The sequence below is a fragment of the Podarcis erhardii genome (genome assembly GCF_964252035.2).
Source record: "Podarcis erhardii genome assembly, chromosome: 13".
Taxonomy (NCBI): domain Eukaryota; kingdom Metazoa; phylum Chordata; class Lepidosauria; order Squamata; family Lacertidae; genus Podarcis; species Podarcis erhardii.
In genome coordinates this window covers 39,810,700-39,827,758 of record NC_138502.1, presented here as the reverse complement: position 1 = coordinate 39,827,758, position 17,059 = coordinate 39,810,700, and the positions used below count along the sequence as shown (strand labels likewise).

General features: G+C 46.7%; 1 protein-coding gene across 3 annotated transcripts in view; it reads left to right on the top strand.

The window, feature by feature from the left end:
- The first annotated feature begins 822 nt into the window (after window positions 1–822).
- Window positions 823–17,059, top strand: part of GRN (granulin precursor) — a 37,256-nt gene continuing 21,019 nt past the window's right edge. The window contains exon 1 of one of the 3 annotated variants that reach the window (XM_081837758.1): window positions 823–927. In XM_081837758.1, coding sequence (XP_081693884.1) covers window positions 887–927 — 41 coding nt within the window. In that variant the 5' untranslated portion in view covers window positions 823–886. Of the gene's footprint in view, window positions 928–4,993; window positions 5,228–6,220; window positions 6,391–17,059 lie in introns of those variants that run through there. The other 2 variants (XM_081837759.1, XM_081837757.1) reach the window with 2 other exon arrangements.

Here is a 17,059-nt window from a genome sequence, read left to right as displayed (position 1 = left end):
TGAGCGGCTGTGAAAAAAAGAGTGTGCTCAAGCATTTCGACCGCCTTTCCGTGCGTTGGGGAGGGAGGACAAAGGACCCTTCCCAATACAGCATGAAGGAAATGGAAAATTGGTTTGCCCAAGAGAGAGAAGATCAGAGGAACTGCAAGCAAGCTGGAAGCAAAGAAGCTGGATAAGGAAAAGAGTTTGCCCAGGGCTTGAGGCGGGACTAGGCCACAGGCCTTTGCTAAAGTAGTTGTATCATTCGGCAAGGGCAGCTGAGGTTTCCCTGTTGCAAAACAGCAAGTGGCCGCATCTCTGGTTGCAGGGCTTGAACTCAAATGCTTGCAAACGCGACCACTGGAATGTTCTACCACCTCAACATGCATGAATTCATGAAGCCACAATAGATGCAAAGGGAAATACAGCGCCCCACCCCACAGCAAACTGGTGCTGAAAGCTGACAGAAATAGGAGTCAACCACTGAAAAACGAGTTGGGTATCAATGGGCTTGGGAAAGGAACTTGGAGGTTTGCAAAAGAATGACAAACCTAAGGGACCAGCAACAACAAGACCCAGCCGAAATGAGGGCCGTGTAATGTCAGCAGCTATGAAATACTGAGGGGTTTTTTGGGGGGTGTGGCCGGTGGGTGGAATAGCCTACTGACGAAGGAAAATGGCTGGCCATTGGAAGTTGAGACAGCATTGTGGCTTTTTGTCCCTTCTGATAAACTCTGGTAGCCCTGATGCCTATGAGCTTGGCAAGAATTGAGCCATGCTCATTGAGCTGGTGATTGCTGCTTAAAGGAATGTCCTGGGTATACAAAATACCAAATAGATTTTTAAAAAAATTAAAGGGTCAACAAAGGAAGCTGCTTTCTACCGAGTATCTAACTCTGCATTCCCAATGACGAATGACAACTGGCTCTTCCAAGGTTTCGGGCAAAGGTAAGAGCAAGAAAGTCCTTCACGTAGTTTATGAACTCCGCTCCCACAAGAGGCACTAATGGCCATCAATTCAGATGGCTTCAAAAGAGGATTAGACGGGTACGTGGAGGACAAGACTATGGCTATATTCTGCCCCCCACTGTTGGAGGTGGTACACCACAAAATGCCCATTGCTGGTTTTCACAAGTGGGAAAGGCTACTGTAGCACTGAGGTCCCCTTGCTGGAACCCCAGAAGCATCTTGGCCACCATGAGAACACAACGATGGACCACTGGCATAACCCAGTAGGCTCTTAAGTTCTTGCCTGCCCTCTTGGAGTTGCCAGTGGTGGCTTCTAGGACCTACCAGTTGTTGAAGACAGCGGACATGGGGGTATCCCATGAAATTGAGTACCTCCCCTCCCTATGCAATATAGCAGGGTGTTTTGACAGGGCGAGAAGAGATGCTTTCTCATGCTGACTCCCCCAAAACCTTTCCTCCCATATTGCAACACCACAAGCCCCCTGATCATGAGCTCTTTATATAACACATGCAAGTTTACGGAGGATGGAAAAGAAAGCTTAAGGCAAACAAGAACCTTTCCCTACAAGCCCTAAACGGCACGTATTGTGAGGAGCTGGGATCCAGGATACAGTGCAACATTAAAATTCAAGCTAAATATTAAACGACCCACCAGATGGCAACTCCCGTCATCACAAGTCCTGTTGTGTTTCTCAATAAGGGAAGATGGGGATTTTGAGTCGTTGGCAGGTAAGGAGGCTGGTAGTTCTTCCGCTAGTCCACTTTGTTTTTTGTTGTTGTTTTAATAAATTTTTCTTAAGATTTTTAAAGTTACATGAAAAAATAGCAAAAAAAACCCACCCAGTTAAACAAAAAAGAAAACAAAACAATACATAAAAACAAGTCACATCAAAGGAAAAAAAGGAAAACAGACAAAAAAGAAAAAAAATGCATACAATCAAAAAAAGAACAAATCAAACCTTTACATAACTTTCTTTCCTTAGCTTGTTTCCTTGACCTCCTCACACCTCCCCTCTTTGTATTCTGGTTCAATTAGATATTTCAGCAAATCCTTCATCTTTGTTTTTATCCTAATAATTTATCTTAATATGCTGTAATTTTACATTCTCTTCCTTCACCAATTAACCATCCATTTTTACTTTATTTAATCTTATTTCTCATTAAGACTAATATATTTGAATTTGATCTCTTAAGACATTTCCCCTAGGGTCAGAAAAATTTCATTCCACGATTTTTCCATCTCATTAATTTTTTAAAAATCTCCATATATACACTTTAAATTCCCAATCTTCTTCCACCGTCTAGTCCACTTTTGGAACTTTTGCTGCACACTCGATCTTGCCCCATATGCCCTGGCTCCTGCTCAAGCAGCCCCAGTTACACCCCTGATCTCTCTCTCTCTCTCTCTCTCTCTCTCTCTCTCTCTCTCACACACACACACACACACACACACACACGGTATTCCAGGTTCTGCCTGCTGCATCTGATTGCTGGGAGATTATATTAATGCTGAGATTTTACCTGGTCAGTTTCTGGTTTCTGCAAATTTCCCCCAACCGCTGCCTTCCAGGGTGGAATTGAGAGATGTCCATAACAGTATATAGATATTATTATTATTATTATTATTATTATTATTATTATTATTATTCTGCCCATCTGAGTGGGTTACTCCAGCCACTCTGGGCGGCTTCCAACAAATTAAGACATCGAACATTTAAAACTTCCATATACAGGGCTGCCTTCAGGAGTCTTGTGTAGTCAGAAGTTTATGTCCTTGACTACCAAAAAGGCCCTCTACCTGGTTCCCTGTAGCTTCACTTCTTGCAGTGAGGGAACTGCCAGAAGGCCCTCGGACCTGGACCTCAGCGTCCGGGCTGAATGATGGGGGTGGAGACGCTCCTTCTGGTATACTGGGCCGAGGCCATTTAGGGCTTTAAAGGTCAGCACCAACCCTTGGAATTGTGCTCGGAAATGAGCCAATGTAGGTCTTTCAGGACCGGTGTTATATGGTCCTGGGGGCCTCTTCCAGTCACCCATCTGGTAGCTGCATTCAGGATTAGCTGTAGTTTCTGAGTCGCCTTCAAAGGTAGCCCCACAAAGAGCACATTGCAGTAGTCCAAGCGGATTAAGGGTTTCAATGAGTTGTCACCAGTGTGTTTGCAAAAATTAAAAGCAGGGAGGGAGGGAGTACATATTGGAGCTTCTAAAACTGGCCATATTTCATGTTGTGAAATACAGCAGAAAGGTTCTGCTTTCAACTGTACAATTCCATCTGTGCTGGTGTGGGGAACAATGTAAGAAGATTGACCTTTGATGTTACTGTAGGGAAACTTTGGTTAGCTGTGGCTTGAGATCCACACCTCTAATCTGCAACATTAACAGTGGATTACACTGTAGGACTATCATAAGCCACGGTCTCTCAACCAAAGGGTTGGCAGGTGGTGTGGGTGTGTGCAAAATGCACTTTCAAAATGGGCATGAAAGCTGCCCTGAGCTGTTCAGAAATGACATTGACTCAGAACCCCTTTATAGCCTTTCCCCTTTTAAAATTATTTGCAAAGTAAACTGCAATCTTCGTCCTCTAACTGCACTCACTTAAAGTTGCATAAAACATCAAGCTTCACAAAGGTACAGAACTGCTTGCAATAACAGCCAGATCTGTAGGGGTAAAGAGCCTAAACTAAGCAAAAGGGAAATTCAGATAGAACTCTCTCATCCACGCCTTTCTAATTTTTAACATTACCCCGTGGATTTCACTGTTTAGTCATTTTAGGGCTAAACCCTCAGGTGGAATGGAAGGGTGCTAATTCCTAACATAATAATTAAAAAATGCAGTACAGTGTGGGACTGGGGCGGTTTACTGATACTCTTTCTGCCCTTCTCAAAATAAAAATAAGCTATATCCAACTCAGTTAAGCTGAGACTCCATGAGATGGATTGCTCCACCATGGTACATTGCAATAAAATACAAATCCCCTCCGCGTAGAACATTAGCAGGGGTCAGGGAGAAAGCGGCTGCTAGTCCAGAAGACCATCGATAACTCTTGTTGAGGGTGCAGGTTGATGTGAAAAACCTCTACATGCTAACGGGAACACGCTGCTGATGTAGCCCGACTACAGGAATTTGAGTGAAGCAGCGTCTTCACGCGCCCTCTAGAGGCCCTGCAGTTGCGCGCCCACCTATTGACTTTAAATGGCGACTTCAAAAGTTCTTTGTTAGAAGCAAGGGGAGGAAAAGAACAGGAAAAGGGAGCAAAAAAGTAGTTTGCCCCCCCCAAAAAAACCTGCCAGGAATATATTTAAAGATCTGCGGAGCAGCTGAACCCCACCGATGGGAATGGCCTTCCAATGCTCGCTTGAAAATTGAATTCGGGAATTGCCTAATAATTGTCCAAAGGGTGTTTCATTAATCTGGATTCTTGCGCGAGGACCCAAAAGCTCTTCCCTACAAGTAATACTTTTGAAACGGCGTCTTCTTCAGTCAGCACTGTATTACAGAAGCGAAACATAACTTACAAAAATAATACGTAGCCTACTTGCCAATGCCAAGCAGCTGGTTATAACTGCATGATAGAACATGAATTACACCACTGGTAACAATGTACTGCAAACAGCATGCAGGATTAAACAGACCCATAGGAAGACTTAGTGAGGCCCAATCTTTTTATGATCCTAATGACCTTTATGATCCTAAAGCCTAATTTACACGTGTTTCACGGCAGTAACGCTGCCGTTGTGCACATGCCATACAGACATGAACAACTAGATGGGAAAGCAGGGCAGCAATCGGCACGCTCTCAGAGGCACTCTTTCTTGGTTACCACTTCCGGGGCTGAGCCCCGGCGTGGAAAACCAGAAGTTCCGGCGAGCCTGAGCCGGTGTTCAGCCTGCAAAAATGAAATAAAAAAATACATATTTTTTTTTTTTTAAAAAGCCACCCCTTCCCTTCCCTGCCTCGTCACGTGCGCAACAAAGCGCATTCGAACTGCCGGGGTCATGTGCGCGTTTTGCAAATGGACTTCAGCAACAGATCATATGACTGCCTCCCAATCTGCGGGCGGGGGGGGGGGCAAGGCCCGCGATAGCAAAGCAACCAACCAAAAAGGGGGAAAGGAAGGAAAAGCGGCCAAACAGATTGCAGGGACAGCGGCTCGGCCAATTCCATGGAGAGCCGGAGGCGTGGCCTTGCACCCGGGGTTTTGCTTTTGGGGCTGGGAGGAACCGGCTAGCGAAGGTCCTGCCGCGCCAGTCTTATTGCGGGGCGAAGCTGGTGCAAAGGGTGAGTTGATTTGGGCAGCCCGGGTGCCTTGGGGGATCCTGCTGCAACAGCAGAGGGGTCCCCGCCCCAGGGTTACTATCATCTGCGCATGCAATAGGTTGGGGAATATACAGGAAGGGAGAGCTGGCTGTTTCAGCATTGCTTCCTGAGAGCAGGCTGACCCCTGTTGAAGACGGAATACTAGGCTCAATGCAAGCTTTGGTCTGATCTCAAACAGCGGAACTCCTTTGCGTTTCTTGTATTGTTGTTCTCTCTCCCCCCCCATCCTTTCACCTCCCCCCAGATTAATGGGAAACTGAGCATTTCTCTCTGTCGTGCGCCTTCTTTCTCGCCTTGCAGGATATATTGCAGAGAAGCTCACCAGGTGCCCTCATTACATATATTTAGGTTCCAGGAAGAAACATTCCTCTTCTCCCAGGCCTCTGGCTAATTAAAGAGTCTATGGGCTTTTAAACTGGGGAGAATTAGGCTTGGTCTGTTACTAAGTTACCGTATGTATTTTTGTGTTTTTTTTCTATTGTAAACCGCCCTGTGATCCTCGGGTGACGAGCAGTATAGAAATGTACAGTAATAAACAATAATGAAAAAACACAGTCAGGATTTGACCCTGGGATCTAGCTTCAGTGCCAGGTGCTGTCAATAATTAAGTCCTGCACTGTCAGCTCTGACAAGGGCTTTAAAAGCCAGGGGTCAGCCCCAGAGGATGGTTTTTTTCCTGCTAAATAAATGACAGCAGCAATCATTCTGAGCTGTGTCAGGTGGGGCTGGTTGCTAGGCCTGGTTCTTGCACTCATAGTGGATAGAAACAGCTGCACTGTGCTCTGTAGAGCTGGGCTAGAGTGGCCTTTTCTGTGCAGCTGTTGAACCCCCCCCCCGCACATTATTCCTGCATTACAGAGGGTTGGACTAGATGACCCTTGGGGATCCCTTCCAACCCTACAATTCTGTGATTCTATATAAGTTGACCTCAAAACCTACTCCCTGAAGGTTGCTGTCCTGTCTCTGTTTATGGCTTCTTGTGGTTATTGTACAATAGACTATGTTGCACTTCCTTTTCGCAACTCGGTTTTTACTTCCTCACAAACTGAACCCAAAAATCAGTGTGTGCGCTCTCTCCTGGTTGAAGTCAACGTGTGTTGCCTGCTTATTGAGTTTGGATCATTGTAAGTTCTGTGTTTCACCTCTTGTTCTGTAGGTGTGTCTGTGCTGAGATCTCAAGCAGGCAGGGGAAGGCCAGAGCGTTGCAGTCTGGCATCGGTCTTCAGTTTTGCATGCAGAAGGTTCCAGGTTGAATCCCTAGCTCTGGCAGGGAGACGCCTATTGTGAACCCCTGGAAAGCTGCTGTCGCTTGGTGTAGGCAGTATTTGGCTAAATGAGGAGTTTCCTGTGTGCTTCTAAGGGGAAAACCTGTTCGTTTTCTCACATGGAGGCTGTTTTTGCACAGAGCATAATGGTTGCTGGAAGGATAGTGGTCTCACACCCATCGCAAGCAAACTCACGATGTCCTGGGATTCTTGTGGAAAAGGTGACTGTGCCATTGCAGTGGAATATGCACAAACAGTTACCACACCCCATAACTTTTCTGTAGTACTGGCTTGGCTGTGGATGCTTGGGTTCCTCCAGGGCAGCTTTCCCCAACCCGGTGCCCTTCAGATGTTGAGAAGCTAAGCTGTATTTCAAAATATATGGAGGTCTGCCGGGGGGGGGGGCTGTTCATGTATGGTACTGGGTGAAGCACGGTGTTTGCTATCTGGTGGTAATCCTGACACTTTTAAACCAGTGTTAGAGACTTTGAACCAGTGTTAGAAACTTAAGCCAGTGTTAGAAACTCCTTAAACCGACTCTGGGGTTGCAGCGCTCATCTTGCTTTATTGGCCAAGGGAGCGTACAGCTTACAGGTCATGGAGCGTACAGCTTCCGGGTCATGTGGCCAGCATGACTAAGCCACTTCTGGCGAACCAGAGCAGCGCACGGAAATGCCGTTTACCTTCCCGCTGGAGTGGTACCTATTTATCTACTTGCACTTTGATGTGCTTTCGAACTGCTAGGTTGGCAGGAGCAGAGACCGAGCAATGGGAGCTCACCCCGTTGCGGGGATTCGAACTGCCAACCTTCTGATCGGCAAGTCCTAGGCTCTGTGGTTTAACCCACAGCGCCACCCGCGTCCCCCATTTTGCAGTAGGGTGGCTCTAAATTCTTTATTTTTTTCAAACGATGGACTGGCTGTGATTGATTCTCAATTAAACACCTGGCTAGTTCAGATAACAACCTAGTAGGTTAAGAGCTCTGAAAACTTAAAAGAAGAAAAGTCCACATATATTGCGACCTTTTTTTTCCTTGAAGGTGACTGCTCCTGCTCAGGCAGGTTCCAGAAATTCATTCCTATCGTGCAGGTAAAATATAAGTGATAGAATTCTACAGGATGTGTTGTGAAAACAGTCCAGATCCAATGATCCCCAGGCAGGCACCTCCAGATGATGGAGACGTTAGACGTCTTCTTGGAGCCCAGGCATCTTCACTTGGTCAAAAGTGGTGGAAAGCCAGGCGCAAAATGCGTTTGGCTAATTCTTAACACTGTTTAAACCTTCTTTGGCTTGGGGCCAGCCGACTTTAAGGACCATTTCCTTCTGCATGGATATGCCCAGTTGTTGAGATCTTCCCCAGAGGCCCACCTTATCTGTACTTGGTCTCCCTGCTGGCGGAGGCAAGATAGGGGAGGGTCTACAATTGCTCTTTTTTCAGTCCTTTTGCTCACCTTCGCAGGGATAAAACTTGGACTTTGTTATCTCTTTGGCTCCAGGTAAGAGACCTTTTTGTTTGCCTAGGATATTTTTTGGGATGTTGTTCACTTAATTCCCGGCTGGCTCTAGACTCAACATTTTTCTTTTTTTCTTTTTACTGTTCTGTTGTTTTATAAATCTTGGGGTAGATCAGTAGTTGTCATTCTTAGGCCTGTTAGCCAGGAATGCTTTGGGGTTGAAGAACGAGGCAAAAATGAATGAGCTGCAGCCAATCCGAACTTCTCGGCTTGGTGTACCTGCATGATGCATGTTTCTTAAGTGTAACGTTCCGATACTTAGGAGTGATTGTAACAAGGCATATGATCTGGTTATGCCAGTGGCACTTTAGCTCCATATATTATGATTTATTTACGGTAATTTCTTAGTCACTTTATCTTGCCCAGGGCAACTCAGAGTGACTTAAAACCAAATAGATTTTTTTTGGGGGGGGGGATTCCAAATAGATTCATTAAAAGCAAGGGGGAAAATAAATACAGCGGTGCCTCGCAAGACGAAATTAATCCGTTCCGCGAGTCTCTTCGTCTTGCGTTTTTTTCGTCTTGCGAAGCACGGCTATTAGCGGCTTAGCAGCTTTAAGAAAAAGGAAACAAACTCGCAAGAACTCGCAAGACATTTCGTCTTGTGAAGCAAGCCCATAGGGAAATTCGTCTTGCGGAATGACTCAAAAAACGGAAAACTCTTTCGTCTAGCGAGTTTTTCGTCTTGCGAGGCATTCGTCTTGCGGGGCACCACTGTACATTAAAAGCATCCCACTCACTTCTAAAAGGCCACAGATGGTTAAAGACCCAGTTATGGAGGAAAGTTTTTCCCTGGCACCTAAAAATATCTAATGATGGTGCCAGGTCAGCTTTCACAAATGTGGAGACAGTCTCCGGACCTCTTGGTGGAGGAGGCACACAAAGAAGGGCCTCAGGTGATGATCTCATGGTCTGTGTCGCTTCAGATGGGGAGAGGCCGACCTTGAGCTATTGGCACTATCTTAAAGGAGCTACATAGTTGGGAGTGCCTGGACCTTTCCTGGCTTGGCAAGATTACGGCAGCAAAAATGTCCGTCTGAGTTTCTCTTTCATTTCCCAAGTCTTTCCTGTAACAGCCCCAGAAATGCAATGTGCTAAGTGTCAGAGAAATCATTTTGCTATGAAAGAGAAATGGTGTTGCTTGGCTACTGACATGCTATACAGAGTTAAGACCCAAGCGGGGCTTGGTATGCCTAATTTAAGGGTACACTGCCATGCCTTTTAATTGAAACAATTATTACTTATGAATATGTCTCCTGGCTTCAACTACGAGTAGGGACTGCAGTGCCTTCACTTTGAGCACTGCTGCTTTTACACCTCTCATGGGGTATAATTAAAAATAAAATAAAATAGAGAATCCATTTTTTAGAACAACCTTGGTGATCTGAAGGTGTTGGCATAATAAATTGGCCCACAAGAGAATCTCCCACTTTGCCATTTCTTGATCACCCTCTTTTTAGAGAGGATGGAGACAAGTTTACTCAACAAGAGGGGTGAGTACCTAGAGAACAAGGGATTTGGTGGAAAAACCAACACACAAAACAAACAGATATTTCATCCATCCATGTACATTGCTTCGACATGTCTTGCGAGATCACATTGCCTGCACATTACTACTGCAGTTTGTGTAGATCCATACTCTAGTTGGATCATCTTTCTGTTGTGATTTCTGAGAAGTAAGAAAGTTTGGCTCCGCAAGGGATTGGCTTTTTGCTTGTGTTGCAAGGGCGGGGGGGGGGGGTGGGCAGCAGACAGGAGAAAGAGGCACATCAGGTTCGGAAAGGAGGGCTGTTTCTCTACTGTTTCCTAGTAATATTTAGGAGTGCCAGCTCTCTGTGCTTTGCAAGAGAAGCCTAGGACTATATAGCAGGAGGGAGTGTGTCTTTTCACAGTTGTGCAGGTCAACAAGCCACCTGTAAGCCTGAATTTCCTCCCATTTTTCAACTGCACCCCACCAGCACTGCCACAGGTTTCCATGACTCCTTCTTTTTCAGGGTCTGATTCTGTGAGTGTGTGATGGCCAAAAAAAAAGTACGAGTCAGATCAACAGGACATCTTTTTGAAAAAGCTGTGACCTGCACGCTCCTGCTCATATTTATTTGCACATAAAAGTTAAGGGACCCCTGGATGGTTGTTGTTGTTGTTTAGTCGTTTAGTCGTGTCCGACTCTTCGTGACCCCATGGACCAGAGCACGCCAGGCACTCCAGTCTTCCACTGCTTCCTGCAGTTTGGTCATGCTGGTAGCTTCCAGAACACTGTCCAACCATCTCGTCCTCTGTCATCCCCTTCTCCTTGTGCCCTCCATCTTTCCCAACATCAGGGTCTTTTCCAGGGAGTCTTCTCTTCTCATGAGGTGGCCAAAGTATTGGAGCCCTCAGCTTCAGGATTTGTCCTTCCAGTGAGCACTCAGGGCTGATTTCCTTCAGAATGGAGAGGTTTGATCTTCTTGCAGTCCATGGGACTCTCAGGAGTCTCCTCCAACACCATAATTTAGAAGCATCAATTCTTCGGCGATCAGCCTTCTTTATGGTCCAGCTCTCACTTCCATACATCACTACCTGGACGGTTAAGTCCAGTCAAAGGTGACTCTGGGGTTGCAGCGCTCATCTCGCTTTCAGGCCAAGGGAGCCGGCGTTTGTCCACAGACAGCTATCCGGGTCATGTGGCCAGCATGACCAAACCGCTTCTGGCACAGCAGAACATTGTGATGGAAACCAGAGTGCATGGAAACGCTGTTTGCCTTCCCACCACAGCAGTACCTATTTATCTACTTGCACTGGTGTGCTTTCGAACTGCTAGGTTGGCATAAGCTAGGACAGAGCAACGGGGGCTCACCACTGTTGAGCGGATTCGAACCACCGACCTTCCGATCGGCAAGCCCAAGAGGCTCAGTGGTTTAGGCCACTGCGCCATCACTGCCCCATCCCTGGGCATCATGTTATCCAAGCAATCTGCCTCTTCCCAGTGGCTGTTTGGAAGTGCAGTATCCCAACAGCTTTCATTTGTCGTTATAACTTGGGTGGAATAGATTGGGGAAGGAGGGCCTGCGCCCCAGTTGCAAGTTTCTTGCAGATGGAGAAAAAGATTTTTGCACAGGCATTCACAGAGGATGGTTTTCACATGATGTGGATATTTGATTTTGATTACCCTGTTTCAGGGTGCCACATGATGAACGTGCATTTAAAACCATTCATCAACACCTGCAGATGAATTGGGGAACTAGTAATTTCAAAGAAGGAACTAGGTTCAGCCTCGTCAAAGGCAGCTGGTTCTGAAGGCATGTGATGTTCTCTTTCTCACATCCTTTCTGTTCCTCTATAGCTGGACGGGGGGGGGGGGGGGACCCTAGATCAGTGTTTCCCAACCTTGTGCCTCCAGCTGTTTTTTGACTACAACTCCCATCATCCCTTGCTAGCAAGACCAATGGTCAGGGATGATGGGAATTGTAGTCGAACAGCAGCTGGAGACCCAAGGTTGGGAAACACTGCCCTAGATCTCCAGCCGTTGTTGAACTTGGCTGATGGGAGTTACGACTCCTATCCTTACATCATGACTCCTTTATGGAGCAACTGCTGAAGAAACCAGGCTTCTCTTGCAAACCCCATCAGATTTCTGAAGCCAAGAGATTGGGGTGTCCCACCATGATGAATATGAAGCTTAGCTGGTCTGGATTGGCTACTCCAGATTTCTCCCAAGCCGCTGTTGCTCAAATCTACGGTCTTGCATTGTGCACACTTTTAGATACGAGCTGTCCTCAGGTTTAGCAAAGTACCTTAGTTATCCCTTTGGCTAATTGACTCCTCCTGCTAGCAAGCTGATCTGAAAAATCTTTAGATCTGTAAATTACAGACTTAACACCTAATTCCATAATTTCTAAACTGCTGATTCTGGAGAAAGGAATGGTCTTCCTGCTTTATTGCGGTCAACTCTTTTTTGTGGGTAAATGAACCTCTGAGTAGGCATCAGGTGAATCGGAGGATAGAGGTAGCAGTTGTGATTTTGTGTTCCTAGGGGCTAAGTTCATTTTATAGGCTGGAAAGGGTTGAAGTTGACTTTGGAACTGGAGTGCAGAGTGGGCTTAAGTTCAGGTGAAACCCATGTCAATTCAGATGCTGTGCTTTCTAACTCGAAAGTTTGCGCCTTGATCTCTCTCTAGCTCATGCATTTTATGGAATCTGCTTGTTCTGCCTCCTCTTCTTCCTTCCTGAAAGTTTCATTTCATGAAAGTTTCGTTTCAAGTCCCCCCCCCCCTCTCTGTGTCAGTCAGTCAGTCAGTCAGTCAGTCACAGAAGATGCAGACCAAAAGTTTCCATTTAGGTTGCAGGGACACGTAAATTTCAGTTCCTGATTGCGGCTGCCAATTTGGCTCTATTTTGGACTTCTGTGGCAATAAAGAGTTGAGAAACAAAGGCAGCAGCAGACCCGCCTGTGCACCCACCCTCAAGCCCCCTAACCTGGCCAGCGACCTCTTTACAAGAGGCACTTGCTTCAGGCAGGCAGAACCTTTCTAAAACTCAGTATGGGTAGATATTGCATATTATGTCATAGAATTCTAAAGTTTGGAAGGGACCCCAAGGTTCATCTAGTCTAACCCCCTGCAGTCATGCTACCTTTCAGCCAAGGATCCCCTCAGGGTTGGACTGCAAATACAGAATTAAAAAAAAAATGGCTCCCTAGGCCAATAAAGCGAGATGAGCGCCGCAACCCCAGAGTCGGTCACGACTGGACCTAATGGTCAGGGGTCCCTTTACCTATAAAATACAAAGTTTTTTATTTTGTTTTTAAATTAAAACAGCAACATAGCAATGCTTTTTCTGAAGAGGTACTGGGGACGGGATTCATATTTTCTCATGCTAGGCCTGGTGGTAGTTGTGGCTACTGGTCTAGCCCAATGTATTTTGCTGCCTGAGGTGAAGGGTAAGCAGACATCCCCATGCCCTGCGCCATTCCAGTGTGGCGTGGTGGTCAGACTGTTAGACTTGGGCCTGGGAGACCAGGGTTCAAATCCGCACCCGGCCATGAAGCTCATTGGGTGATCTTGGGCCAGTCACTCTTCCTCAGCCAACCTACCTCTCAGTGTTGTTTGAGGCTAAAGTGGGGAGACCAAGTAGGCCACCTTGAGCTCCTTGGTGCGATAAGGTAAAAGGTAAAGGGACCCATGACCATTAGGTCCAGTCGTGGCTGACTCTGGGGTTGTGGTGCTCATCTCGCTTTATTGGCCAAGGGAGCTGGCGTACAGCTTCCGGGTCATGTGGCCAGCAGGACTAAGCCGCTTCTGGCGAACCAGGTACCTTCCCACCAGAGCGGTACCTATTTATCTACTTGCACCTGACATGCTTTCAAACTGCTAGGTTGGCAGGAGCAGGGACCGAGCAACGAAAACATTGGAATGGAGCAGAATCCTGCTTCTCACCTGAGGGCACTTGGCTAGCACAGGGAGGTACAGCGTTGGCCATGGGGTACACACAGCTCTGTACTCCCAACCAGGGTAGATTTGATTTAAATCAAATCGATTTAAATCACAATTTAAAGCACTAGTCAGTAAGTCTTGATTTAAATCATCTTTTTACAGAAAGACTCATTCTTGCTGGTATAATCTTAATATTTACAACCAGATAAAGGTTTCATTTTTTGAATAATAAATTTTCAGGGTAGTTTTTACAGCTATATCAAAAGTTACTGATTTCGTTATACTATTAGAAATACATAGATAATTATGAAATTATTGTGAGGTTTAATAAGTTAACTGTTTATATTTGGACAACTTTTCTGCTGTATTGGAAGGAGAAAAATAATCATTTCATCAATAACAATTTATTTAACTAAAACAATAACATAGCATATGTGTCCATGTTTGTTAACTGATGTGGTTAAACATTTTTTTAAAAATTAGACTGAGTTTTAGCACATGAAAAACTTAAAACAAATCCTTATTTCCTGATGAATAGCCCTTGGACTATAATGTAACTTAAATAGAAAACTATCTTTAGAAAGAACAAAACAAATTCCTTCCAGTAGCACCTTAAAGACCAACTAAGTCAGTTCTTGGTATGAGCTTTCGTGTGCATGCACACTTCTTCAGATACACTGAAACAGAAGTTTCCAGACCCTTCTATATAGTGAGAAGGTGGGGAGGGGTATTACTCAGAAGGGTAATACCCCTCCCCACCTTCTCACTATATAGAAGGGTCTGGAAACTTCTGTTTCAGTGTATCTGAAGAAGTGTGCATGCACACGAAAGCTCATACCAAGAACTGACTTAGTTGGTCTTTAAGGTGCTACTGGAAGGAATTTGTTTTGTTTTGACTATGGCAGACCAACACGGCTACCTATCTGTAACTGGAACTATCTTTAGAAAGGTTTTTCCTCCAAAAGCATTTTATTTTTAAAAAATCATGGATTTTTTTTTATCTGCCCTGCTCCCAACACCTTTTTTTATCTACCCTGCCCTTCGGCATCTGCTGTCTGAAGTAATCACTTCTCTGCCTAATGGTAGGGTTGGCCTCGCTTTGAAGACTTCTTGGGCAGCGGTAGGAGCTCAGTGACAAGGGCTTTCCTTCCAGCCTGCAGTCAGCAACTCTATGGCACAATGCAGCATTGACTAGAACTTCCCATTACCAGCTCTGTTCACACCCAGAGCTTGCTCACATGATGTTGTACAAAATGACTGAGTCACACAAGGATCAGTTAAGTCAGCTGATGACCCAGCTGAGTCACGTCCTGATGACCCAGCTGAGTCCAGTAGGTCAGAGTTCTGGGCATAGCTGTCAAGTGTCCCTTATTTGAAGGGACAGTCCCTTATTCCAACGCCATGTCCCACTGCTGTCCCTTATTGATGGATGTCCCTTAAATTTCAAAGGAAGCAGCTCCTCTCCCTCCCTCCCTGCCGGCCAGGGAGGAGGGAGGCTCCAACTGTGTTGCTTGGCTGCGTTGCTCACTCAATAAGAAGTCTAAGAACGACTGGGGGGGGTGGAGCTTGCATGCCTTGTGCGTGGCTAGTTAATGCAAGCTGAGGGGGTTTTTGAATGCTGGATGCCATTTTGTTGCACGTGCTGCTGCAAACTTTGCAGTGCAAAGCCAGGCCGGGGAGCCATCTTAAGTTGAGGATGCACAGGCCTTGTGGTGCATGTGATTCAGATTCTATTCAGTTGAACCTCTGGTTACAAAGTTGGTTGGACAGTGTTCTCGAAGCATGAGTGTGACCAGACTGCAGGAGGACAGGAAGACTGGAGTGCCTGGAACAGGTGAGGCTGCAGGTCTCTTATTTTGGCTGCTGGTCCCTTATTTTCAAATCTGTAAGTTGACAGCTATGGTTCTGGGACATGCTTTTGATGCACGTGTTCTCATTTATGCTTGGGTCTGCTTCTTGGCATTTATTATTATTAATTAAATTTGTCAGTCACTTTATCTTGCCCAGGCAACCGAGATATCATGGACTTCCCCCAGGGGAAGAAGGCTCAGAGCCTGGGGGTGAGTGGTGGGACGACCATGAGTGGTTAGAGGTTGAAGACCAGGAGGAGGAGGTGTCGGAAGCTGAAGAGACAACAGGGTTTAGGAAGCGGGGGGAGTCTGGCAGGGAGAAGTCCAGACTTGGAGCAGAAGCTGAAGCAATGGAGGGCAAGAGGCAGAGATACCGTATTTTTCGCTCCATAGGGTGTATTTTTCACTCCATAGGGTTTTTTTTGGGGGGGGGAATAAAGAAAAAAAATTATTCCCCCCCCCCATCCCCAAAGAGCAAAGAAGGCAAGACAGCGAGCGGGATCCATCCCGCTGGCTGTCTTGGCTTCCTCTTTAGCCACGCGCAACCTCTCCAGTCGGGAGAGGCTGCGCACGGCTTCGTTTTTAGCCGCGGGGCTGGGGCGGGGGAAGTCCGAGCTTCCCCCGACCCCAACCCCCAGAACAGGCTGCTATCCGCAAGCCTTCGGAGCCTGGCGGGAACACCCTCCATGCTCCGAAGGCTTGCGGATAGCTGCCTGAAGCCCGGGGAGCGCTCCCTGGGCTTCAGGCTTCAGGCTGCTATACGCAAGCCTTCAGAGTGCGGGGGGAACTCCCGCCGCACTCAGAAGGCTTGCAGATAGCTGCCTGAAGCCTGGAGAGCGAGGGGATCAGTGCACACCGACCCCTCTCGCTCTCCAGGCTTCAGCGAAAGCCTGCATTCGCTCCATAGAATGCACACACATTTCCCCTTCATTTTTGGAGGGGGAAAAGTGCGTCCCATAGAGCGAAAAATACGGTAAGTCTGGCTGGTGAGAAAGCTGGGCTGTTGTTGTTGTCCCCACCCCTCTTCCTGCTGAGACTACTTCCCCTCCTCCCTGGTCTCCCAGGACCAGAAGAGGTATGAAGAGGGAGAAGCAAGGAAATGCAAGATGAAGGAGTCTCCGATTGCTTGGATCCAGGGGAGGAGACTTAGGCAACAGTGGGAAGGCAGAGGGACCTTCAGACTCCCCACAACTGCCTCACAGGGGCAAGATCTACCAGGACGAGTCACTGTGCCCACTAGGCCTGGCCTCCTGAGTCCACCTTGTTTCCTTGAATAAAGAGTTAACTTCACTGACGCCGTGTGATTTATTGCCGACCTGCTTTCTCACCAAAACAACTTAGAACCAAACAGACAGTAATCCCCCGTAGATACATTAAAACCATGAGGAATACATTAGAAATATCCCACCCACTTCTAAAAAGCCACAGGTAGTTAAAGGCCAAAGGCCTGGTTATATTTTGCAGTGGTGTAAGAGGAAGGCGTCATTGTTGTTTAGTCGTTTAGTGGTGTCCGACTCTTCGTGACCCCGTGAACCAGAGCACGCCAGGCACTCCTGTCTTCCACTGCCTCCCACAGTTTGGTCAAACTCCAGCTGGAGAATGCTGTCCAACCATCTCATCCTCTGTCATCCCCTTCTCCTTGTGCCCTCCATCTTTCCCAACATCAGGGTCTTTTCCAGGAAGTCTTCTCTTCTCATGAGGTGGCCAAAGTATTGGGGCCTCAGCTTCAGGATCTGCCCTTCCAGTGAGCACT